At 37.8% G+C, this 25,506-nt stretch overlaps 3 protein-coding genes across 3 annotated transcripts; all 3 read right to left on the bottom strand.

Annotated features, from left to right (window-relative positions):
- Positions 1–5,294: 5,294 nt before the first annotated feature.
- LOC18011385 (fanconi-associated nuclease 1 homolog) lies at positions 5,295–9,716 on the bottom strand. The gene is made up of 15 exons (XM_024150886.1): positions 9,624–9,716; positions 9,432–9,546; positions 8,989–9,344; positions 8,799–8,903; positions 8,440–8,704; positions 8,270–8,332; positions 7,814–7,888; positions 7,586–7,701; positions 7,411–7,481; positions 7,228–7,315; positions 7,003–7,143; positions 6,717–6,925; positions 6,356–6,629; positions 6,031–6,264; positions 5,295–5,939 (listed from the first exon to the last, which is right to left on the bottom strand). The coding sequence occupies exons 1-15, from the start codon at positions 9,714–9,716 to the stop codon at positions 5,487–5,489; spliced, it is 2,658 nt and encodes an 885-aa protein (XP_024006654.1). The 3' UTR covers positions 5,295–5,486.
- A 258-nt stretch (positions 9,717–9,974) lies between these two features.
- On the bottom strand, positions 9,975–11,159 carry LOC18011372 (50S ribosomal protein L18, chloroplastic). The gene is made up of 3 exons (XM_006393361.2): positions 10,902–11,159; positions 10,470–10,631; positions 9,975–10,330 (listed from the first exon to the last, which is right to left on the bottom strand). The coding sequence occupies exons 1-3, from the start codon at positions 11,109–11,111 to the stop codon at positions 10,181–10,183; spliced, it is 522 nt and encodes a 173-aa protein (XP_006393423.1). The 5' UTR covers positions 11,112–11,159; the 3' UTR covers positions 9,975–10,180.
- Positions 11,160–12,391: 1,232 nt separating this feature from the next.
- LOC18011370 (putative F-box protein At1g47765) lies at positions 12,392–17,585 on the bottom strand. Its single transcript, XM_006393362.2, has 2 exons — positions 17,252–17,585; positions 12,392–13,182 (listed from the first exon to the last, which is right to left on the bottom strand). The coding sequence occupies exons 1-2, from the start codon at positions 17,583–17,585 to the stop codon at positions 12,392–12,394; spliced, it is 1,125 nt and encodes a 374-aa protein (XP_006393424.2).
- Between the last annotated feature and the right edge of the window lie 7,921 nt (positions 17,586–25,506).

Consider the following 25,506-nt stretch of genomic DNA (forward strand, 5'->3'; position numbering starts at 1 on the left):
ATCCATATATAATCCGACCATGAAATTACTCTAAAATCAAAGCAACAAAGCATTTATTTTGGTCCGAGGGATGAAAACTTAAGAGATCTGCATTTAAAACTACATGTTCACTGTCAAGAACATAACCAAAAGAGACAACGACATAAACGCACAAACAAAGCTAGATACAGTGGTCCTACCTTGTTTCCTCGCACGGAACTTGACTTCTGTAGTTTTGTTGGCACGACCTAAATTTTTTCTCTCCTACTTTCTGTTTGCAGGTCTAACAATGGCGTGGTATGGGCTCAAGCTGCTAATACATTATATAGCGGAGCAACTGAGCAGTATAACCTATACATACGGACATATAGCGATATGGCGCAGAGGTCAATGAGATCTATCACACATCTCTGCATTAAATGCTTTATTCGCGCGGAAAGCAACGAGTGGTCCATATTGCAGCTCGCAGGATTTTGGTAGATATTTTCACATCTACTTACAGGGGGTCCACAACGTTGTGGGACCTTATTTAACTCCTCAATTTACACTCATTCCATGAATATCTCACTTAAAACTCTTATATGTTAACATACGTAAATTAAAAAATGTTTTGCATGGCCAATGAATAAGCATGTGATAAATTCAACAAAGTCTTTAAACGAAAAGAAGAAAATAAACAAGTAAACATAAAAAACAGACTTTTAGCAAACTGTTAATACATGCAACCCTTTGGCTTACGCTGGAGCATCAAACTCCTCGAAAAACTTAACAGCTAAAACCTGACTCTCTTTGGCCATCTCCTCGGGAGTGAGCATCTTGCATCGGTCAATTACTCCAACCGAGTGTAACATTATAAGCAGGGCAGTTGTGACACCAGAATCGCACATGATGCCGTTCTGTGGGATCCCTTTAGGCCGAACGATAACGTAAGGTTTAGACTCGCTAATACGTTGTTTGGATGGACTTTGCTTTAGTACGTACGGTAACATCATTGATATGGGGGCCAGCTCCTTTTTTATAGCGCTATCAGTCCTCAATGAGAGGTTGCAATCCAGCACGTGCATACTCCCAGCAGTTGTGTCAACAACTATGCCAACCCAGTGCTCCCTATCAAAGTTGAACGGCAAATACAAACGCTCCGGCGTAGGGATCTCTACGCTGTCCACCTCAAGGTGATCCATGACACCATCCCCAAATTTGAACCTATGACGGTCTTTGACAGCCAAACGTGAAAACTTACTCCAGGTCTTCATCAGTGCAGTCGTGAATTTGGTTTCAAGAAACGCCGTCTTGTTCAAATGAGACTCCGAAAAATGTCGGACATAGACAGCGCGGGCGTATAGGAGAAGCGCGTCCATCATCTAGATACAACAAAAACGATTAGTTCTACATAAATTATTGTCTCTACAATGTTATTTTACATATCCAAACATCTAGACAATTAACTGAAAACTTATGAACATAGTTATGTGACTATACATCTAACCCCTTAGTTATCTGATATTACTTTTGTTAGACGTTATAATATCGTGGATAAAGTCGAACGATGGTGGAAAGAAGGCATTACCTTAGCCATCATGGGCTTTGTCCTACCAGCTATGTCTAGAACGTCCTTGTTGTTAACAGATGTGCCACTGCCAAGATTGAATACCCTACATACGGAGACAAACTTTCACACACAAAACTCGTTGTAACATTACAGTGCAAAACATAAAAGTTCTGGTTAACAATTTAATTAGCAACTCTAACATATCTATTGGCATATGTTAGTTGAACCTACCAATCTAACATTATAGTTACCAAGATGGGGAGACCTTACCGATAGTTCTGCAAAACCTCGTGTAAGCGTACAAACTTTGTAAAATAAGTTGGTCGTTCTTCAATGTGGCATAAAAAGGGATTGCTCCCCATCGTGCATGAAACCCACTTCGGATCCACGTGGAAGTCATTGAACGATGTCTGCACCCTAGCCCTCTTGCCTCGCCTCAGACCATCTCCTTCATCACCAATTTCGTCAACGGGGTCATCCCCATCCCCATTACCTTCAGCAGCCCCATCCTGGCAAAATCAATCATATTAACAAGTCACAACTCACATCGTTGTTACACCTGTATGTTATCAGGTACACCTGTAGTTATCTTAGTTAATATAGATCGTAGGCAGCTACAGCTCCTATAATGCGGTTATTTACGATTGTATATGAAAATCAAAAAGAGTAACTGTGATCCTAATCTTATAACGTACTTGTCTCTCTTCCGGGCTCTCGTTGCTTTCGCCAGCTTCTGAACTCAGACCTCCAACTCCTTCGCCCTCCTGCTGCATATCCGTCTGTTGTTCGGTATTAATATTGTTAGCAAACGCAATTGCGTCATTTATAACTACATCCGCTTGGACCTGTTGCCGTGTCTGGTGATTTGTAGTCCTTGCCCCTGTTCGTGCTGCATCGCCTTGCCTCTCCGCGTTTCCACGAGCCGTAGATCTATCTCTTTCAGTGTCGTGTCTGTCGAATTCCGAAACAGACTTGCCTAGAAAACCAATAATGTTGGATATTACTTGTTCTTGCATTAATGTAATCATCCGTTCCATAGCTGTCTTCATCACAGTGCCAAGAGTGGACAAATTGGTTTCAATGGTCGATATCTTGTCGACAGTGGCTGCCACCTTTAGCTCAACTGGAGCTAGCTCTGCCTTTACCGTGGCAGACAAAAGTTCAGCTATGTTGGCGGGAGCAGTCGACGACGGACCAGCGGCACCAAGATTGGTTGCATTTTCCTGGGCCTTCTCTTTCTCCCTCTCCTTCCGCTCCCTGATTTCCTTCCTCTCAAGGCGCATCTTCGCCAACTCAGCCTGAGACAAACCACCCTGAAACATGTTTTTGCGGAATTCAAAGTTCTCCCCGATGAGGTTTACCATATTATCAACCCTTGGATCGTCTTCCTCGTCAGACCAGCTAAAGTCTGCATCCTCCATTGCAGAATCTGAATCGTCGGGGATAATGCTAAAAACCGAGACCTGTGTACAAAAAGTTGCATCGTTATCGCGAATGTTAGCCCGATCATACAGTTGTTAAATGATAAAAAGTTTGTTACATTGTAAATGTTAAAGTTAACGGGCAAGATATTACCTTGCATCCTTCGTCGATCTCCCTTGCGTGACTTGGGCTTAGTCCGACATTCGCCGACTCTGTGTGTGTCGAAGGCTTCCCAGCGTTTTTCTCGGCATCACCAGCAATCGATTGCTCATTTGAGGGGTTCTCCGGCATGTTGGCTGGGGCAACGTCATCGGACTCTCCCTCCTCTTCGTCTCCTTCAGATTCTGATTCCGAGGAAGACTCATTCAATTGAACTACTTCGGTTTACGATGGACATGCCTCCACCAACACTAACTGTATCGCGTGAAAGAAACCTTTAACCGCTACCGTGCTTTGTGCCAGTGCAACTTCATCTTTAGATTTGATGCTAGACATCAACATCTCAAAACCCAGTCTGCCCCACGGGTGTGCGAAAAACTCTTCGATGCTTCTAATCAATTCCACGTGTTCGGCAACAATTTTGGATCTATGATTGGTGGGGCACAAAACTGCGCCGGTTAAAGCAAGACAGGCATACTTCAGTCGCGTCTCGCGGTCAACAACTGTCTTCTTCTTCAACATTTTCACGACCGATTCGATGCTGCATGTCTTCAGATTTCCAAATAAGTCCGGCCAGTATGGCTTCTCCCGAATGGGGTTTCTCTTCTTCTTCTTCTTCTGCTTTTTTGGGTACTTGCCGCACGGAAGTCCGGTGACAATCGCAAATTCTCGGAGAGACACTCTAATCGGGCGCCCGGCGAAAAGAATCCATATTTCGTACTTTTTACTAACCTTGAGCAACCTCGTGATGATGAAGTGGCCGAAACTCCCGGAAAGGGAGGGTTTTTCCGCAGTTGCGATTAGTTTGCCAAACGGAGATTTTCGCAGATAATCCTTCTCCTCTTCGTCCAATGCGCTAAGGATGTTGTTAATCGCCTTTGATTTGTGGTAGCAATTAACCCTTTCACCGACAGGTTCTTCGCCGGCGGTGAAAATTCTGTCCGGTAATGATAGCTCCATCTTCTTTACTCAATCAGTGCCCTGCTCTCGCGTTTTTGTACAGACCCCGGAACTGAAAAAAATGGGCTAGGACAAATATAATTTGCAACCGAAACGCCGTATCGGTTGACCGAAAAATAAAACGCCGATTGGAATTTTACCCCGATAAAATATTGAATTTGAACAGTATTTCCATTAATGCAATACCTTATCGATATTTTATGAGAATATCTGACACATTCATAGGTGTTCGCATAAATGTATAGGGGCTAAAGGGTATTAAAAAAAATTGAACAGTGTCATTTTTTACCTTTGGTCATTTCTACAAATACTGATGGCGGGATGATCGTTCTGTATAATTATTCTATTTTAAAACTGATTATTTGTTTCCCATTACAGTTTTTAGTATGTGCAGATAATCTGAATAAATCTAGTCAAATTAGTCAAATTTCAAATCATACATACATCATCTATAATTTGTTAACAATCTTTAACTAGCATGAATTTGTGTGGAATATCATCTAGTCAATATTAAAGTGAAAATGTATGTCTTTCCCATTCTAAAATTGCATATTCCGTAAGACAAAATGAACACAAAAAGCCAAGATTAAAATAACAATGAAAATTCAAAAGCATAAATAAGATCTATCTAGTAGCTTTTGGACAAAAAGAGGATCTATCTAATACCTATCTACATCAGGTGAGGACCACACTTTGTCCAAGTTTACAAATCTCTCTAAGAAATTAATTGCAGAACTCAATGAGTCTCTTTATAGATGATACAAACAAGACTCAAACGACTACTTGATCAACTAAACATCATCAACTATTTCCAAATAACTAAATTACCACGTCTCTATTGCTCACTCCAACAACAACTAGAGCAAAAGAAACTGATCTCTATTAAAGAAACTAATCTATATTGCACATTGATTTTTCCAAGTTCCAACATTTTCGTGAAACGTCAAGGTCACGTCAAAGATTAATCTTTAACTACATGAATTTGTGTGCAACCATCACCTAGCCAATTATTAAACTTCACATTTATTTTCTGTTTCGCATCCAAAATGGCATATTCCTTAACACAAAAAGCCAAGATTAAAATAACAATCAAAAGCATAAGATATAATTAAAATTTATCACATCATGAGGACCGCACTTTGTCCAAGTTTACAAATATCTATAGAAAATTGATTCTAGAACTTAAACTTTTTATGACCATCAACTATTCTCAGATATCTACAATTGTCTCTATTGCTCACTCCAACAACACAACAACAAGAACAAAAGAAACTGATCGTAGTATAAAAAAGACGGTAACTTTCCGACAACAAAGCAGTGACAACTAAGATCACGATTCTTGTGGTCCCTCTCTTAAGGAAACAGTTCATGATAACAACAAATCTTCTTTGTGTGTGTTTATGCTAAATCTCTATAATTAAGCTTTAATTAAACAAGCAGGCCTTACTTTGCAAATCTCAACATTGAAGCCTGATTCCAAGAGAAGCAGAAGCCAAGCTCGTTGCTGTTCTGATAATCTATCCTTCTCTGATTTTACTTCCACAAGCTTAGCTTCACCTTCATAACCATTCTCCTTGAACCGCCATAGCAGCAGATCAGGCATTCCACTGCACCAGCTCCTATAGTCTTGAGCTAAATACCGGCAAAGAGATGCTACACACTTACCTCCAACACAAGCCACTGCTGCTCTCAGTTCCTCCAACGAAAACCTCTCCCAATTCACTCCTCTGCAGGCTGTTCCACAGTGTGTTTCATATGACATGATAAGTATTTCTTCAGCCATTCCGTTTGCAACTTTCTCGAGCTGTGACTCAATTGTTTCCTTCCTGCTTAGGTAGAAGGATTCGGTCTCTAAGTCCAATGGAGCAGTCTACACAAAGGGAACAAAAGACACAAATGAGGACTTTCGTTTTTGGTGTACGGAACAACCAGTGAGGTTTCCATTCAGTGGAGGTATGAACCTGGAATCGGGTTTGGAAAACGCCCGGGACATTAGAAAACAGAATGTCCCACATTAGAAGCCCAAAAATGGTTAACCAGATGCTACTCTCTGTATGAATTCCTTGCCATCCTCCTCCTTCTCCATTGTAATACTGCAATGCGAGCTGCTCGACTCCACATTGTTCTCCGTCTCCTCCATAGAATCTGTTTTTCATGCCAATTTCACAATTCAGTGATCTCCCCTGAATGGTAACCTGAGAACACAAAGTTGCACATTTGAGGGCAAGGTAGGAAGAGAAACTGGATATTTTTTTCTTCTTTTTACTTTAGAGTAGAAGAACAAACCTCAGGGATTTTGTTTTCGATGAGATTTGAAAAGGTGGGAGTTTTCCAGCGTCTTGGAGGTTTTGCCAGACGAAGAATGCGTCTTTGCAAAGCTATTCTTGAACCAGCACGCACCCAAGGATCCAATAGTCCCTGCTCTGCTACTGATAGACTCTCATTTGGACGTCCCATGTGCTCCAAATCTGTTGATAACCTAACTGTCCAGTATCCTCGTCTCCCATCACAATTGAAACAACTGAGGAACCGCCTCAGTAGATAAACTGCTTGGTTATACCTGAAGCCAAAGAAACAAGTTTCAACAGGCAAAAAGACAGATAATCTGAACCAAGTAAATATGACGAGATTGGTTGTTTTCACATGCCTCTTTTGGTTCTCAAAAAAGGAAACTCCTAAAAGAACCACCTTTGAGTAAACCCATGGAGCTGTAAAGCAGTTAAATGCGGCTAGAAGCGGAGATTCTGAAGAAGAAGAACTGGATATGCGGGTTTCAGCAATCATGATGCATTTCAACACTGTCTGAGAATCTTCATTGTCAAGAGACTCATCCATCAACTGAGCCACTTCAATGGCCTGTAATTGAAGCTTTGAGATATTGTAGACAAACAAGTCCGGTTCCTTTTTTTTTTTAAATATAGACAAGTATATACCTCTTCATATTCTAAAAGTTTAGTCCGATTTGAAAATATATGATCTGAGTCAATGCATTTGTAAGTTGGGTATTTGATAATACCGAGATCCAGCAGAACAAAAGAGGATAGATCTTGCTCTCCATTGAGAAAGAAAAGCCTCTGCAACATAAAACCAAAGTTTTTTCTTCTAGTCCTTGAATAAAAGTCGGCTAATTTCTGAAACTATAAAAACCAAATATTTACCTCAACACGCCATATGAGTGATTCAGCTGTACTCGATATTTTAGCACATAATCCTGTTCTTTCAAGTATCATTGCTCCTAGATTTTTCCTAAAGTGTAAGCAAAACAACTCAGCCTCAAAGAAAAACAGAACCTGGTAAGGAAGGAAAGAAGCTTTAAATATCTAACTAAAACGAAAACGGACCTCGTTCCATCATTGTAACAAGAACAAAGTGAATTAGTAAGGTCTCCCTTTCTTGAGCCGCGACTGAACACCTGGACTACCAATAAAGCACACCATATTGTAAGCAAACCAATAAGAGAACCACATCCAATACTTCCGATAAACAGAGCAAGCATCTTCAAGAAAGTGGTCCAACCTTGTTCATAGATAAGATTTCACGAAGTTCAGTGACGTTAAGCAACTCTATGATCCCCTTCATCTTTTGGTAATCTAGTTCATCTTCGTCCTTCACTGAACTCATAAATCCGCTGACTGTATAGCATATAGATATAACTTTTTCTAACATGCTCAGAATATTTCAGCAACTAGAAGACGTTAGTGTTGTGTGTGTGTGTCTGAACGTGCTCAAGCCCATATCATTTACCTGTTAGGTCCTTCAGGGCTTGAAGAGAATCAGACACCTCGGGGTATGAGATATTTGATAGCCTGAACCAAGGTCCTGAACGAATATGTGTCCGACCAGTTAGAATAAAAAGTATCATAAGGTGCATACGAACCAACGTCAATGAATCAAGCAAGAGTGTTCCCTGGAATTGGCTTGTTTCCCAAACACTACAAATGAGACCATATAGCTTTACAAAACCTAACATCATTCTAACCTACTCCATCAATAGCCCAGAATGTAGATAGATAGATAACAAAGTGTCAGATACTAATGAAGGCATACAAATAGGGAAAAAGGAACACCAAATTCTTGAGGATGTCAATTGTTCAACTTTACTTCATAGCAGTTTGTCTAGTACCATTTACACCGTAATGAGAGCAAACAAACAAAACTAGAAGGGGTAATGCCACAAAGGAAATATAAGAAAATAGACACCTTTTCGTGTGTAGAGACGGATAAAAAGTCTCTGGCTATCCTCTGAAAGAGAGGGGAAAGATTCTGTAAACCAAAACAAAGAAACACGAGTATAGAAAAGTAAATCATTCATTCCAATAACATCAAGACAAATACTGGGAAACAAATCTGAAGAAATCATAGATGAATACCCAAGAATGATTTTTCATCGGCTGTGAAAAGGTGAGAGCAGCTTCGTAGAACCTCTTGAACTAATACGTTGAAGTTCAACTGGTATCTTGTCGTTTTAGGCGGAAATAGCATCTGATGCTCAACAACCTGAAGAACTTTCTCCCAAAGAGGTTTAACATCTCCAGCGAATTCACATTCCTTCCAGCCATCAGATGTCATCTTGTGACAAAAAACATTGATCGGAACAGCTTCAGAAGAATTCTTCGGAACAGATGTTATTGTTCCCTGCAAAGAATGTGTGGCTACATCATATGCATCTGATGTTCTATATCTCAACTCTTCAGCTTAACAAAAAGACGTAAGAAAATCAGTCACCAACCTCAAACTTAAGGTCATACTTGTCGATCAGCGGGGACAAGCACTGTGAAACATCTTTAGGTAGGTACCCAAGTATTTCAGACAACCCAGAGTCTGCAGAAAGAACCTAAAGTGAAAGCACAAATTCAAACGCTTCAGGCAAATACATAAAGAGACCAGAAATTCACACACACAAGAAGACAAGGTTAAACCTTTATAGCGTTGCGATCCTTGATGTTCTCAGGGTGTCTCAAAAGACAGATTTTGCCCCCAATTTCTAAATCCTGAACATCACTGAACTTCCTACCAACTATAAAGGTCTGTATAGCTTCACCACCATTAGCTTCATCTAAAGTCACAGTTTTTGAAATCTCCTCACTACTTGGCGAACATGAGTCATCATCATCAACCTTGCAGCAAAGTGAATCACTAGGCTCGCTTAATTCTACAAAACTGAATTGAGAAGTTTCGGAAACTTCCGATTTTTTGGACCCTGACAAGAAATTTGACTGAAGAAGAGTGGTCTGAGTTAGTTTCCGTTTCTTCTTCGAGGATATACTCAGATTCTCTGGGGAAAAATGGAAAGTTTGTTAAATTCAAAATCCCTAAACGAAGATGAGCATTGAGCAAAGACAAAACCATTCTGAAAACCCACCAGAGATTTTGCTCGAATCAAAGGGAGAAGTCGGATTCTCCGAGAAACGACCATCATCTTCGGCTGCTGAGATGAGATTGCCGCCATAGTCGTTGACCTCGAGATTCAACGAATTCTAAGGGTAATTTCAGATAAAGGGATTAACTTTATTGTTATATATGGGGAGAAATTCGAGAAAGAAGATGGATTTACCGGAATAGGAGCGGAGAGAAGATGGTGGCGATTGGGAAGAGATCGTCGGCGTTTTCCAACCAACCGAAGCAAGCTCTCTCGTCCGGTTAACATTTCCCGCGTATCGACGACGACGACGCGGGAAATCTTTAGATTTGCGCCACACTTTGCCTTTTCAGTTTTGCCATTTAATATTTGTTTGTCGGAGATACTTTTTCGACATTTTCTTTGGTTAAAAATAAGAAAATTCTCATTTGAAAAAAAAAAACTGACATATACTACAATTTTTTGAAAATATTCAGGAAAATAAAAATTAGAACTCAAAAATCGTGATAAGGAAAAGGTTAAATTTTGAATGAAGTATCCATATGATTTTTGATTTAAACGAATTCATTTCATAGCTTATAACTTCTTAAGTACTCTTTTTCACATCTCTTTTTGAAACCCAAAAACAAGACACTTAAAAATGATTTCAATCAACAAGTAACAACACTTTTCAAAGAGGAAAACTTGAACATTTCAATGAGAGTTCTCTACATTCATACTCTGTTCCTCAGAAATCAAGAAAGCAAATGGTGTTAAAACTGAAGACCGTGTTCACGAGCTGCAGCGGCAAGAGCCTCAATGCGTCCATGGTAAGGGTAGCCACCACGGTCAAAGGCCACCTTTGTGATCCCTTTCTCCAAGCAAGATTTTGCTATCACTTCCCCAACTTTCTTTGCTACCTCCTAAACTCAATACCCAAAGCATTTCAACCATTAACGAGGACTATCAGTGAAAGAGGAATCGACTTAAAATGTGTGCTAAAATGGTTACTAAAGATTCATCTCTCTACCACCAAATTGATTACTTGAAAAAGTCACTTACAATGGTAGGTCCAGAGGTGTAATCGAAGTCCTCAGAGATAGGTTTCTGCTTGGTGGAAGCTGAAGCTAAAGTGTGCATCTTGGTATCATCAATCACTTGTACATAAAGATGCTTGTTTGATCGAAATACACACATCCTTGGCCTCTCTGTTGTGCCGTTAACCTATGGTCCCAGTGTATGAGTGAACAATAAAACAAGATTCATGGATCAAACTCCTAAAAAAAACCCTTTTTTCTCTGTTTGTATTTGTTACTCAATTGCCAGTTGCTGCAGCCAAACTTATAACAAAGTCTCGTTTTTTTTCCCAGTAATCAACATAAAGCTGGAGAATTTCACTATAAAATCTCCAATTTCATCGTAATTCCTACATTTCGATTCCTCCCAAAATTGTCCCAAGTAACAATTCAAAGACTTTCATCAAGAAATTCGTACCTTCTTACGGATGCGAGAATGGCGGGCGATTCTGTCTTCGCTACTGGTTTTGGTTTTGGATTCAACCACCAAAGACCGAGACTGAAGCGAAAACGACGACGAAGAAGACCATGGCTTAAGGAAAACGGCACGGCGTTGAAGTCCGCTTCCCAAGAACGCACTACGGTTAGTAATCAGGCTCATCGACCCACACCCGCTAACGCTCGTCATTGTTCCCTCTCTCTCTTTGGCTCACTCTCTCTGTGTTTTTTTTGCCTTATCCCCTTTTCCTTGCCGTATATATTTGCTTCATTTTATATTTTGGATCCTAACTTTCTTAAAGTTTTTAATTTCTTCACCATTATTCCTAAATTGGAAATTTTCAACCCTTTCTTAGTGGGTATTCTTCTCCAATACTTCTCCAATTGCCAATTTCTTCTTTTTTAAAAAAAAATTAGATATTCACTCTTGGTAAAGAGGTACAATACAAAGACTGAGAATTTTGTACAGAACTGAAAATAGAATGTGAACAAAGCCCAAGTATTTCATAATATTATCTAAAAAACACATAAACCTCGAACACAAAAAGAAAGAAACACATAAACCTCAAAACCAAAACCAAATCTATAAGCAACATTTTCACTCCTTCATTCGAAGTAGAAATGATACATATGCACTTGAATATTATTGAACTAAAGCAACCAATTAAACCAAAATTAACCAGCTATATATATATAGTCTCTACTCTCTAATACTACTTCCATCTTGGACTTGTAGAGAACTCCATATGCTTATGAACATCCATGTAAATCTTGAGATCTTCATGTGATTCGAAGGGTTTCTTAAAAAAAAAAAAAAAATTTGAAGACCTGAAAGGCTTCGTCTGAAAGTTGCAACTGCGCTATGACATATGAGCTATCACCCGCAGATTAATAAATATAGCCTAACTTTTTATTTTGTAGACATACAATTGTGAGCATGTCTCTGAAACGTGAATGATCTTTAAAACTTAAAACATACAATTGTAGACATACTACTTTTGATTAGTCTCTTGTTTATCTCAGTTCTCATTGTATTCATGTTCTCTTTGACTTGTCTCTTAGTATTCATAAATTGTATTCCTATATAAGTTAGATCTCATGACTAATAATATTCTTCCTATTCCATTTCTCTCATCATCTCAACATGGAAGGCTTTTAGTGAATTATGACATCTCTCATCCATAATTAATTGTAATCATCATAGACTCATAGTGTGTGGTTAATCGCATTACGTAAATTTTGATATAATGTTCTTGCATATGAGCAAGAACAGAGCCTCTTCAAGTTTTGCAGGTTTTTACTTTTAGGTTTTCAAAGAACTGGTGAATGGTAATCAAACGGGACAGAATCAAAGTAAACAATGAGAAAAAAAAATTAAAAAAAAAACAAATAAAATTGCATAAATTACGTGTCATACTAAGGAAACAAGAAAAAAAACCCAACAGACTGTTATAAAGACATTTTGACTCTTTAAATGTGATTCAGGAAGGTATCGAGCAGATACGTACGTTGGCATTGAAGTCCCTTATTGAAGAAAGTTTCATCATCGTCGTCTACCATGCCTTTAAATTCGAATCTTCTAAAGCTGTTTCTCACCGGATCATAAAATAAAATATATAAAGATTTACTAAACACGGACGGTTCAAAAACAAACTCACCAGTATGAGTATAACCTTTTAGACTGAAATAGTCTTTCAAAATCTCAAAGTGACCAAAAGGTGAAAGAAAGTCTTGACTCGACCACTTGTGTTTCTCTGCATCCTCCAAAATCCACAATCTGTTTTTGCTCGATGATTCATCAACACAAGCTAACCTTCCCCTGTAATTTATTAGCATACCCCAATGAATATGGGATGATAAATCTATCATTCCAAATTTTTCAATTCTGACATCAAAGCTCATTACAACCCAAGCCTCGACTCGATAATATATAACACCGTTGATGCATCGCCCTGAACGGAAGCAATACTGATGCTTATGGTTAGTTTTGACAGTTCTCCATGATTCTTGAGTTGATCCCAATGTTATAACTTGGCACACATCGCAACTTCTGCTTGAAGGAATGCACATTAGTTTGTGTTTACCTTCGATTGGATCATATCCTAAAAACATTGCTATAGTACACTCCCAGTTCTCTCTTAGTCTAGGTAAGGTTAAGATCTGTCTCTTGTTAGGGTTCCAAACTATCGGCTGTCCTGATTTATCTTGAAAGCAGATCAAGCCGTTCACAGATTCCGTATAGAAGATATTGGAAGAAGTGTGTTTGGTATTAACAGAGATACAGCTTATATATACAAGGGATTCTTAGGGCTTCCTACAGCATTTACAATCGAGATCTTTACATATAAGGAAAGAGTATCATTCCTTTACATGCCCCCTCAAGATGGAGGGGACTTTGACACTCCAATCTTGGACGAGAAGGTTGTAAATGGAGCACGAGCAAGCGGTTTGGTCAGGGCGTCTGCGAGTTGATCTTTGGTGGATACATGAGCTACACGAAGTTGACCTGCGATTATCTGATTGCGGATGAAGTGGTAGTCCAGCGCTAGATGTTTCATACGAGAGTGAAACACCGGATTGGCACAGAGGTAAGTCGCGCCGACGTTGCCGCAGTAAATAACCGGTGGTGAGGAGAAGTGGACGCCGAGTTCATCGAGTAAAGAACAGAGCCATCGAACTTCGGCGGAGGTGTTGGCTACGGATCGATATTCAGCCTCCGTTGATGATCGAGCTACTCCTTTCTGCTTTCGAGACGACCAGGAGACTGGGTTCTTGCCCATGTAAACGATGTAAGCTTGTGTGGATACGTAGTCATCTTGGTCCCCTGCCCAGTCCGCGTCAGAGAAAGCGTGGAGGTTGTTGGTGTTGCTTTTATGGAAAAATATCCCATGAGAGGTGGTCCCTGCGAGGTAGCGAAGAAGACGTTTCACCGCTTGCCAGTGATCGGTTGTGGGCCTATGCATATACTGAGACAATCGGTTGACTGCGTAGGAGATGTCGGGCCTGGTGAAGGCAAGATATTGGAGACTTCCGACTGCGGCACGATATTTGGTTGCATCAGGTAAGGCGGAGCCAGAGTGGAGAGACAGCTTAGGGGAAGTCGCCATGGGTGTGGTGACGGGCTTAGCTTCCAACATGTTGCAGCGAGTGAGAAGATCAATAATGTAGCGACGTTGAGTGAGATGTAGACCTTTGGCTGTGCGATGAGCTTCGATGCCGAGGAAGTAATTGAGGTCCTCTGGATCCTTGATGGAGAAGCGGTTGGCGAGAGCGGTAAGAGTTTGTTGAATCAGGACGGTGTTGTTTCCGGTGACGATGATGTCGTCTACATAGACGAGAATGTAGAGAAGATGATGTGCACGTTTGAGGATGAACAAAGAAGCATCGGCAAGGGAGTTAACGAAGCCGAGGGAAAGGAGGTATTGCCGGAGTTCCTGGTACCATGCGCGTGGCGCCTGTTTGAGGCCGTAAAGGGCTTTGTGAAGACGACAGACGTAATCGGGTTTGTTGACATCGACGAATCCTTCTGGCTGATTGATGTAGACTTCCTCCGTCAGTGTTCCTTGCAAGAAGGCATTGTTCACGTCGAGTTGCTTGATCGGCCAGTCTCGGGTGACAGCTACGTCGAGGATGACACGGATGGTGGATGATTTTATCACTGGACTGAACGTTTCGGTGTAGTCTACTCCTTTCCGTTGATTATAGCCTTTTGCCACCAGCCTAGATTTGTACCTGTGAACAGAACCATCAGGAGAATATTTCAGTTTAAAAATCCATTTGGTACCAATAATATTCTGATTGGGGGCCCGTGGAACTAGAGTCCATGTGTGGTGGCGAAGTTGAGAGTTGAACTCGTCGGAGACGGATTGACGCCATTTCTCATCAGAGAGAGCTTGGATGATTGTTCTGGGTTCAAATTCCGTCGATTTGGCAATGGTGAGGGCATATCTCGTATTGGGTTTGCTAATCCCGTGTTTGGCTCGAGTTCGCATTGGGTGATTGTTTGTGGCAGGTATTGGTAATGGTTGCAGAGGCGCAGAGGTGAGTGGTATCGGTTGGGATTGGAGAGAAGACTCGAGGTGCAGGTTTGGTGAGTGGGCTTGGTTGGTATTTAGCTGGGCTTGGGTTAGAGATTGTTGGGCTTGGTTTGTAAGGGATTGGGCTTGAGTGGTTGGGCTTGGGTGTGGTATTCTATTGGGCTCAGTTTCTGTTGGGCCTGGGGAGGAAGAAGAAGAATGGGATATGGGAGTTGTCAATGACGGAAGCTGCTCGGAGGAGATGATGTTTGCTGGCGGCGGAGCTTGTGGTGGAGACACGGGCGGGTGTGATGACGCTGAGGCGTGTTGTGGCGTTGGAGTGGTGACTGGTGTGGTGTCAGTCAGCACTGGTGGTGAAAGATCCGATGGTGGGGGCGCCGCCGTTGAGGAGTCTACGAGTGGCGGTTGTGGAGGTGGAATGAGCGTCGCCGGTGGAGTCCAAATCTGAGTATCCAGGACAGATGCAGACGGCGGTGATGATAGTGATGAGAAGGGGAATTTTGTTTCATCGAACCGAACGTGACGGGACGTATAAATCCGACCAGATGTTGGATCGAAACACAGATAGGCACTTTGAGTCAAAGAGTATCCCAAGAAAACACAAGGAGTGGAACGAGTTTCAAGTTTATTGGAGCGATATGGTCGTAACCATGGGAAGCACAGGCAACCAAAAATCTTGAGTTTGGCGTAATTTGGTTCGGTACCGAACAGAAGAGTGTAGGGAGAGGAGAGTTGAAGGACAAGAGTAGGAAGGCGGTTGATGAGGTATACAGCGGTGGAAAAAGCGTAAGACCAATAAGTATTTGGAATGTTGGCGTGGTGGAGCAAAGATAGACCTGTTTCAACGATGTGGCGATGACGACGTTCCGCCAGACCGTTGTGTTCAGGAGTGTGGGGAGGGGAAGTGAGATGAGTGATTCCGGAGTTGGCCAGAAAATCACGGAGGACGACGAATTCTCCGCCATTATCAGAGAACAGGGTCCCAATTTTTTGCTGAAATCTGTTCTCCGAGAGGGCTTTGAATTTGATAAAGGTTTCTTTGACATGAGACTTTAATTTTAAAGGGTAGAACCAGGTGTATCTGGTGAAGTGATCAACAATGATCAGATAGTATTTGTAGTGATCGATAGAGAGGATAGGGGAAATCCATAGATCTGTAAAAAGGTATTGGAGAGGACGAGAAGATGAAATTGAAGTTTGAGAGAAAGATAATTTATGACTTTTATTTGAAAAACAATCGATGCAGGACAAAGGTTTTGATAAAGAGTCTGAAAATGGTAAAGAGAAATTAGAGATAATGGTTTTAAGAATGGGAAAAGATGGATGACCCAGCCTTGAGTGCCAATCTGTCACAGATGTCTTCACGGTTGGTGTCGCGAAGTATGATGTTGCTGCTGTCTTTGGTATTGGCCACTCGTAGAGCTCGTCTTTAGTACGTCCTTGGAGTAACGGGGCCCCCGAATTCAGATCTTTCACCTGAAAGAATGCCGGAAAAAATTCAACAGAGACGCGGTTAGCATTACACAGCCGATAAACCGATATAAGATTCTTTTTAATTTCTGGGACATATAAGACATTAGTAAGTGATAAAGGTTTGGAGTTAGAAGAAAGAGAAGTGGAACCGGTGTGGGAGATTGCAAGACCCGAACCGTCACCAATGAGAACTTCGTCACCGCCGGTGTATGGTTGGTGCAGCGACAAGTTTGCTAGGTCCGAGGTGATATGGTGGGTGGCCCCGGTGTCAAGTATCCACGGGTTGGAGCTTGTGTTTGTGGTTGCGATGTTTGCTCGAGGAGCCCAAGGGGCTGATGGTGCTGACGGGGTGGGGAGAAGGCCGCGAGCAGACGAGGCATGTAGCTGAGGGCACCGTTTTGCGGAGTGACCCTGCGTACCACACAATTGACACCTCCCTTGGTAAGGTCGAGATCCGCGGTTACCATCATTGTTGCGATTGTTGTTCCACGTTTGGTTTTGACGATGATTTCCTTTTGAATTGTGAGGCTTGCTTGTGGTTGACTTGTCGGTGTAATTGGCGGTGATAGGAGAGGACGGCACTTGAGTGGCTTGAGAGGTTGTGAGAAGCTTGGCCTCATGAGTGAGAAGCTTCTCATGGAGTTCAGTGATAGTTGGCGCTGCATCACGGCTTTCGGTTTGGTCGATGATCGCTTTGTATTCTTCCGGAAGACCCTGAAGAATGTAGTCCACTTGATCTTCATGATCGATGACCTTACCGAGAAGAAAGGATATCATTTTGGGAATTCTATTTGATAACGATCAAGTATTGGTTGAGAACAAGAGTAAGAAGACTCTTTAGAGACTTGACGGTGTTGCAGAATGGAGTAAACAAACAACGTGCCATCTTTTTCGAAGCAGACTAAAAGACTTAGCTGCAGGAAGGACCGAGTTTCGAACGACTTGATGAAATATGAATCGGTGGTGATTGATGACCAAAGCTTTGGTACGCAACGAAACCTAAAAACAGATCTCGCAGGTAACCTTAAGAGTATCTCTGAGGTTAGTTCGAGAGGAAATGACAAAGTTGATTTTGGTTTTGTTCTTCTTCTTCTGTAGACGAGTCTTTGTTCTTCTGTAGCCAAGTCTTCCTTCCTTGTTTCTTGTTCCTCCATCTGTAGAGGAAAGGACAGATTAATTGATCTCGATTGTGTTCTTCTTTTTCTGTAGACTTTTATCTTTTTATCTTCTTCTCTTCTTGTTGCTCCATTTTTGTTAAAAACCTTAATTTTCTCAAGCTGCGTTTCTATCCAACAGATACGTCATATGTTCTAGTTTTTTTTTTTGGTCGAAAGTTCTACTTTTTTTTTAGTACTAATTTATATGTAAATAATATGAAAATATTTAGTTATTTTTAATGTAAAATGGACAGAAGAAACGGTGGAGATTTCATAGGATTATAGAAAGAGAAGTTAGAAACAGTGGCCGGAAAATTGGCCAATTCAGACCTAAACTTTTGGAAAGTTTTAAAGTTAGGCTTGAACTATTTTTCTGGTTAAAACATACTTAAACATTATGTAGTGTGCTTTGTCATACTTGAACTCTGTTAACATTTGAAAGGCATTCTTAATCTTTGGTATAGTTTGAATTTCGTACTCCATATTTATGCTTTGTGCTAAAACCAATTTCCAACATAACTCTGTTAAGTTTTCTGTCAAGCTGTGGTCTACGTGGCGGCCACGTAAGTGACGTCGTTGTTTAAGGTTTCTTTAGTTTTTTTGGAAAAAACGTGAAAACGATGTCGTCTGTTCCTTAACTTGGGGAAAACAATTCTATCCCGCGACACAACCTTTCATATTCTTTTCTTCTTCGTCGAAACAAAGTAACAGAGCGATCATCACTTAGGGCTTGGAGAAGTGAGTTTTGAAGTGGTGTAAGCTTTTGATTATTGCATAGAGCTTGGAGATATGAGGTAAACTTTGAGTTCGTGTTTCTTCTTTCTATTTTTGTATCGATTAGCTAGGGTTTAGAGTTTGAGTTATAATGTTATTTGATGAGAGGCTTTGATTAGATCGCTTTATGGTTTAGGTTTTAGATACGGTATTGGTTCTAAATCACTATCTAATATCATTGCGGCAAGAGATATAATTTTTGACTCTGAAAATCTGTTAACTCTCGTTTCAGTTCCGAGGAGGCTGTGTTTCAAGTGCATCACAATGAGAAGTTCGTGATGTCAATGGTAAACGAAACGACATACATTGGAGGAGAGGTCAACACGCTCATAAGCCGTCCAGCCTCCATGTTTGAAAATCTGGTGGATTCATTGAAGATTTCTTTGAGCGGACAGCGGATTTGGTTGGATTTTGAGACTCTTGTTATTGCTTCTACTCTGATTTTTGGTTTTCTTTTTGTTCTACAACGAGAATTTTGCACAATGAAACAAATTTGAACAACAGTTCAATACACAGTCGAACCTAAACCATGACAATGACAAAGATTTGTGTTGTCATTATCAATACACGAATTGTGGCTCAAACATGACAATGCCAAAGACTAGAACAACACATAATCGTTATTGAAAATGCAAAAAACACTACAGATAATCCTAATGGAAAATGTAAAATACGATCACACCCATTACCAATCCACTAACCATCACATTTTTAATGGAACTCATGACTGCATTAAGCTTTTCAATCTCATTTTTGCAGGAACAGACATCAGCTTTTAACTCTCCAATCTCCTTCTTAAATCCGGCGGCTTCTACCTTCAATGCTTCAAGTTCACGTCAAAAGCGTTCAACCTCTTCAACGATAGAAACATCTGTCCACTTGAACAGATGATTTTTATCCTAACAACAATACAACATATTCGATTTATATGGGTCACTGACATCAAAATAAAGAACAAATTAATTAACAGAGACTATATATACATTACCTCCTTCGATCCATACGGACAACAATAGAATAGTCTCCCCGGATTTTGATATGTCTCCGAAGTTCTGATGTCTGTGCTGCTTGAAGGAGATTACTTCACAAAAAAAATTGACGTTAGTTATCGGATGAAAAAGAAAAAAGAAATCTACTCACAACGTAATACACTAACAAACACATAAGAGGGACAAATATTTAATTTACCCGAACTGCTAGAAGAAGACATCGAATACGAAAAATAATCCAGAGACTGAAGAATTTGATTTTTAAATCCCTAAGTCGTCGATATGTCAAGTATCGAAGGGTTGAAGAAGATATAAACGACATCACTTTATGTATTTTACTTGTTAAACTTGATAAGTCCAAAACGACGTCATCGCTGACGTTGATGCCACATATACGTGATTTAACGGATCGTTAACACCTATGGACGGAAATTTATTTAAACACAATACACATAGATTACGGATGAAATTCAAATATTTATAATGTTTAAGTATGTTTTAACCAGAAAAATAGTTCAAGCCTAACTTTAACACTTCCCAAAAGTTTAGGTCTGAATTGGCCAATTTTCCAACAGTAGCCATAAAACCTAATTAAATTTTTTGTGCAAAAAAAACTCATCATCTTTAATTATTTTGCAAGATTGACTCTCATCTTATAAAAATTAGGAGAGAATCCGCGCGTATGCACGGATCTTGTTTTAATTTATATTTTAAATTAATTGGTATTGAATTTTATGTTTACTATTAATGTTATTTTTTAGGTTATTTTGTTTACTATTAATGTTATTTTGTTTAAAATAATTATATTTTCTTTGATTTCTTTTTGATGATACATTATATGTAATTTCTTCTACACCAGTTGTGTCAAATAGTATAATTTTTCTCCCAAGATAATAAATGACTAAAAATCTACTATTTTAATTTTTTTTTATATGAAAACGTACTAGTTAACTTAAAAATATATGTTGAATATGAGAGAAATATTTATTTGTTCTTCGATCTATTCATATTCTTTTTATTCTTGTAAATTTTACTAATATAATACTTGTTACTTTTCTTAATTTACTATTTTGATTTTTTGGTTATATATATTTTATTGATTTCATCTTATTTTTTTTTTTAAAAACATGTATGGCATTTTTATGTGGATACCTTTCTTTTTGCTATTATTTTTTTAATATTTTTTTATCTTTTTAATTGTTTATTAAATATTCTTTGTGTTTTATAATTTTATTAGTTGGAGTTTTATAAAAAATTATTTGAAACTTCCTAACTTAATCAGTTATATTTTTTTTTTCACTTACATTAAAACTTAATTATATTTTTAATTTAAAAACGAATTTTAAAACATTTAAAAATAGAAAAAATGGTGCATTTAAAAAGTCTTGTATTATATAATATTTATAAGTTTTATATTTTTAAATCAAATTTAAATTTAATTCTAATATAAATATATATTAATATTTATTTATGTTCTTTAATGTGTTTGCTTTAAATTTTATTAATTATTTATTTTATTAATTTTTTTTGGAGATATATAACATTCTCTCCAGTGCTGACATATCACTCAATTGGAGAGATAGCCAAGTTTTATATATTAAATAGAGGTCAATATCTTTACCTTAAAAGTCACCTGCAATATAACCACTTGGTGAAATAAACGTTATATCGGTGACAGTTTTCAAAACACACTATTTCAGTCATTTGAATTCTCCTGCAAAATGATTTTATTAAAATTAATTGAAAAATGAAAAGAAAAACAAAAACGTGTATCCCTTCTTCTTCCTCTTCTCTTCTCTCTCCTTCTCTTATGCATCTAACTAAATAACAGATAATCTCAGGCAAACAAAATTAAAAATCAAACGCCTTTGTAAGTAGTTTACTCAAATCAGGTACAAACATCAATGATGACCACATCCCATCCGAATTTGTCGAGTAGACGAGCTTCATTTTGTTGGCTCGTAAAGCTTCAATTGTATTTGGAGAGACCAATTCCAAATTTATAAATAATTTATTTTAAAAATTAAGGGAAAAACGAATTGACACATATTATGTGAGAACAGAATCGAACTTCTTATGACTTTATTAATCAAACCCAGAAAAATTTGAGCAAATCAAAATCTAACAGCAACAAATTCACGGAAAGAAAAAAGATTTGAACCCATGACTTTGTAACCTAATCTGCATACAGTCTACCAATTAACATAGGTGTAAAAAGGTTTGATTCTCCATTATGCAGATATTAAGGCAATTGTTGATCAGATTCTGAAACCCTAACTTTTAAGAAAAAAATTAGCAAAATAAAATGTGTGCTGTTTAGCCTACAGTTTCAAAAACATCATGTTGTTTTTTGATATTGATGAAACGCTGCGTTTACATTCCGTGTGTTTTTTCACATATCTAAAAATGCCACGTCATCGATATATCAAAAGGTTATATTACGGGTGATTTTTGAGATGAGGATATTGACATGAATTTTTTAAAAGTGGTGATCTATCTTGCAAAAAAAGAGATTATAGGTTTTTTTGCACAAAACCTTTAAATTAAGGAATAACCAAAAAATAGAGTTTTTGCTAAAAATGACCTAAAACTTAATTTTGAAAATAAAAATAGACAACTGATAAAACATTTGACAAAAATAACCTAAAAAATAATGAAATGACAATATAATCTTGTATGACCAAACAAAAAAGGATGTTATAGTTACGGTTTAAATCCTGACGAAGTCTACTAAATACTGTTAAGACTGTTAGTAAACTTCTAACAAAGCTTATGAAATCTATTATGTAATTAAATCATACTAATAAAAAATAATTTTGGTTTCAAATTTGCAATCATAAATTAGATATGCGTAATTCTAATGTACATAAATTTCTGTTTTGTATTCATAAGTTTTTATATAATTTTAAATTAAAAAACAAAAAATTGATTTAGGATTTACGTTTAATAGACTTCAATATTGAAGTCGGCTAAATCGAATAACTTACTTTAATCAAAATTTAAACCAACAATAATTAACTGAACTGAAAATTTTATCCTAGTATATAAAGAAAATAACCCTAATTTTGTTAAAATATAAACCTTCCTGTTTCTAAAACGGTGCTGTGCTTCTCTCTCTCTCCTCCCTTGCGCCGTTAAGCACCGCCATCTCTCTCATTGTTAACCACCGACACCTCTCTCTCATCGTTAACCTCCACCGTTTTCTTGCGAATCTTCTTGTCAAGGTATGATGTGGCTGTTTCTTCTCGCCTTGATATCTTCGTTGTTCGATTCATGAATTTAGCACCATATGATGGAGATGCAGGCGATGTAGGAGAAGATGAAGATAGAGAAGGAGAAAACGGAGGATCTGCTGAAGGAGAAGGACGAGATCCTGAGGAAGAAGGAAGAGGAACTCGAGACTGAGGGATGTTGAGCAGGAGAAGATGAAAAAACTGCAGAAGATGAAGGAATTCAAGCCTCTCCATTTTTTAGCAATTTAGGTTCTGTGAACATATTGGAATGGGTTCTAAATGGTTTTTGTGATATATTCAGAAATTGTAATTAATCATATTGAATTTGTAGTTCATGGATGACTCGCTTGGTACATATTGCTTGATTAGTAGTAGTAGTAATATCAACGGAGATCTTAGATTTGTACAAAAATTGATTCATGATCTATTCTCTGTATTCTCCTTTACAGTTTTATTGTTTTATTAACCTGCACCATGGTTGGTTTGATTTCTATGCTTGTGTTTAAGATGCTGAATTGTTTATTTGGTGGCAAGAATGTTAGATTAAGCTGTATTGGTTCATGATTGTTAATATTTGGTTCATGATTGTTAATATTTGCAGAGTTTTTAGTTTCATACTTATATCTCTATTCTTGATGCAAGAAAATTATGTTCTTAGAGCATCTATTTCAGACCCTTAACCCTTATTTTTGAAAGGGTTTTGGTCTTCAACAGACTCTCAAGCTCTTATTTTTTTAAGGTTTGAATAGTGAACCCTCAAATATAAAGAGGCACTAATCAGCCCTTTAAAAATTTTTCTACTTTTCATTTTAATTTTTGTAATTCGTATATTCTACAAATAATCAAATAAATTTATTGTCCATTTTAGTCCACATAATTATATATCTCAAAAATATTTTAAATATATCATTATAAATTTAGCTGTTATATATTAAAATAAATAAATACATTAAATTTTAGTTAAAAATTAAAATAAAAATATTAAATAACACAAAAAAAAAAATTTCACATAACAATAATATTACATTAGAAAAATTACACCAAAATATAAAATTATACTATAATAATAATTTCTTACATGATAATAAAGTTTAAAGTATGATTTGTATCTATTATAACATTTTTAACACTTTATTTAATTATTACTTATGTTGAGAACTAATATGCAATATTAAAATATTTTTAAGGATAAACTTAAGAATTTTTGTTGGAATAATTCACTTTTAAACCTTTATTTTGAGGATCAGCTCCCTTTAAAATAACCGACCTTGTTGGAGATGCTCTTAACACTTCTCATCTTTAGTTGCCTTGTTTGATCCTGATTTGCTCGTTTCCTCAAGTTCCAATTTTGATTATAGATATGTTCCCATTATCCTGTATCTCTCTGTTTTGATGACCAAGAAATCTCTTCGAACAATATTATTTTACCTACATATCTTGATCTTTTTTGGTTATTTTATTGACATGATATCTGTTGTTTGTAAACTGTGCTATTGTTTTGAATCTAGCAACAGGCTCGTCGTTTCTGTATGTTCTTGTCGTTAATCAACAATGATTGATTTAATGACTGACAGAACACACCTGTCTTTATTTGCCACTGAGTTAGTCCTGAAGAAATTGTTTGATGATGGAGTTGTTAAGCGTGAGGAAATGTTCATCACATCGAAACTCTGGTATTCTGCAGTCATCATGATTTGTTTTTTTCTCGCTTTAGAAAATTGTTAGTTATTTCAGAAGTATGCTTGCATTTTTGTTGTTTTGATAAGTCTTTTTACATGACTGCTTAGAGATAAGATGTATGGAAGAAGCGGTGATTCCGACGCTGGAGCTTCAAAAACTGGTGGACCTATGGTTGCAGAGAAGTTCAAATCTTCAAAGGTTTGCTGCATCGATCTATGGTGCTTTTCTACACTCGCAAGCTTCCGGAATGCAACATGTGAAGAACTCTAAAGACTCTTTTTGCAAGAAGAATATTCTTTAGAGACAGGGTAATCTTTTTCCCTCTCTATGGAATCTCTCAAAGCATTACAAGAGCGAACCATACTTAAACTGCAGGAGAGGCTGATCTCTTTAAGAAATCTCAAACGAGACTCCTTTGCCTAAACCAAATGAGATTACTGGTGAAGTTTCTCTTGCATCTGATTTGCTTAGGCAGGCATCTTCAAGTGTAATGGTCATCTTAGTTTTGTGATCATCAATTGTAATGGTCATGAACTCGATTTGTATATAGTTTTAAGTGTAATGGTGATACTATTTTATACAGAATGTTTTATTTGTCTTCTTCTAGTCATTAAGCAGAATCTTTGAATCAAAACAAACTATAAAATCAGTCACAATCAAACGGAATAAAACAATTAGCAACAATTCAAACACAAGATAAAAACAAGAGTAGGCTTGAGAATAGGATAAAAACAAGACTGAAGAAGCAATGAACAAAAACATGGGTACCTGCTAAAAGGCTATCAAATGTCTAACTAATACTTTATGTAGTTTTATAAAAAAACATAAAAAATCACATCAGCAAACGTAATTACAAAGCACGTTATAGCAAACACATAAATATCAATTTTTTCTTATACAATAGACTTCATTTGAAACTTTCTTTTGAAGACTAATTAGAGTGTTGGAGAAGTATATTTTGATAAACTAACTAGCTTAAAAATTAAAAAATTCGATTCTGCAGTAAATACTTAAATGAAATGAAAATCATTGAGTAGTTCAATCACTTGCTAACAAGCATTTCAAAACCAAAAAAATTAGAAAAGTACTTTATAAATGTACAAAAAATAGTTTTTTAAAATAAATACAATATGTAAACTTCTAATACAGACTTCAAATGTAGACTGGAGGAAAAGTCTACTTTTTTCTGTGAAAGTCTGCGAAAAAGTTTACTTAAAAAACATGTTATTTTTGTAATTGACC

Source organism: Eutrema salsugineum, unplaced genomic scaffold (assembly GCF_000478725.1).
Source record: "Eutrema salsugineum unplaced genomic scaffold, Eutsalg1_0 scaffold_7, whole genome shotgun sequence".
Classification (NCBI taxonomy): domain Eukaryota; kingdom Viridiplantae; phylum Streptophyta; class Magnoliopsida; order Brassicales; family Brassicaceae; genus Eutrema; species Eutrema salsugineum.

Bases quoted from the DNA above. Each gene is read 5' to 3' on its own strand.
- LOC18011385 (XM_024150886.1), bottom strand. From the start codon at position 9,716: ATGTTAACCGGACGAGAGAGCTTGCTTCGGTTGGTTGGAAAACGCCGA. The intron at 9,547-9,623 runs GTAAATCCATCT...AATTACCCTTAG, and splicing joins TTCTCTCCGCTCCTATTCCG to AATTCGTTGAATCTCGAGGT. The intron at 7,702-7,813 runs GTAAATGATATG...TATGCTATACAG, and splicing joins AGCCCTGAAGGACCTAACAG to TCAGCGGATTTATGAGTTCA.
- LOC18011372 (XM_006393361.2), bottom strand. From the start codon at position 11,111: ATGACGAGCGTTAGCGGGTGTGGGTCGATGAGCCTGATTACTAACCGT. The intron at 10,632-10,901 runs GTACGAATTTCT...CTGGGACCATAG, and splicing joins ATTCTCGCATCCGTAAGAAG to GTTAACGGCACAACAGAGAG. The intron at 10,331-10,469 runs GTAAGTGACTTT...TATTGAGTTTAG, and splicing joins ACACCTCTGGACCTACCATT to GAGGTAGCAAAGAAAGTTGG.
- LOC18011370 (XM_006393362.2), bottom strand. From the start codon at position 17,585: ATGGAGGAACAAGAAACAAGGAAGGAAGACTTGGCTACAGAAGAACAA. The intron at 13,183-17,251 runs GTTCTCAACCAA...TTAATACCAAAC, and splicing joins TAAAGAGTCTTCTTACTCTT to ACACTTCTTCCAATATCTTC.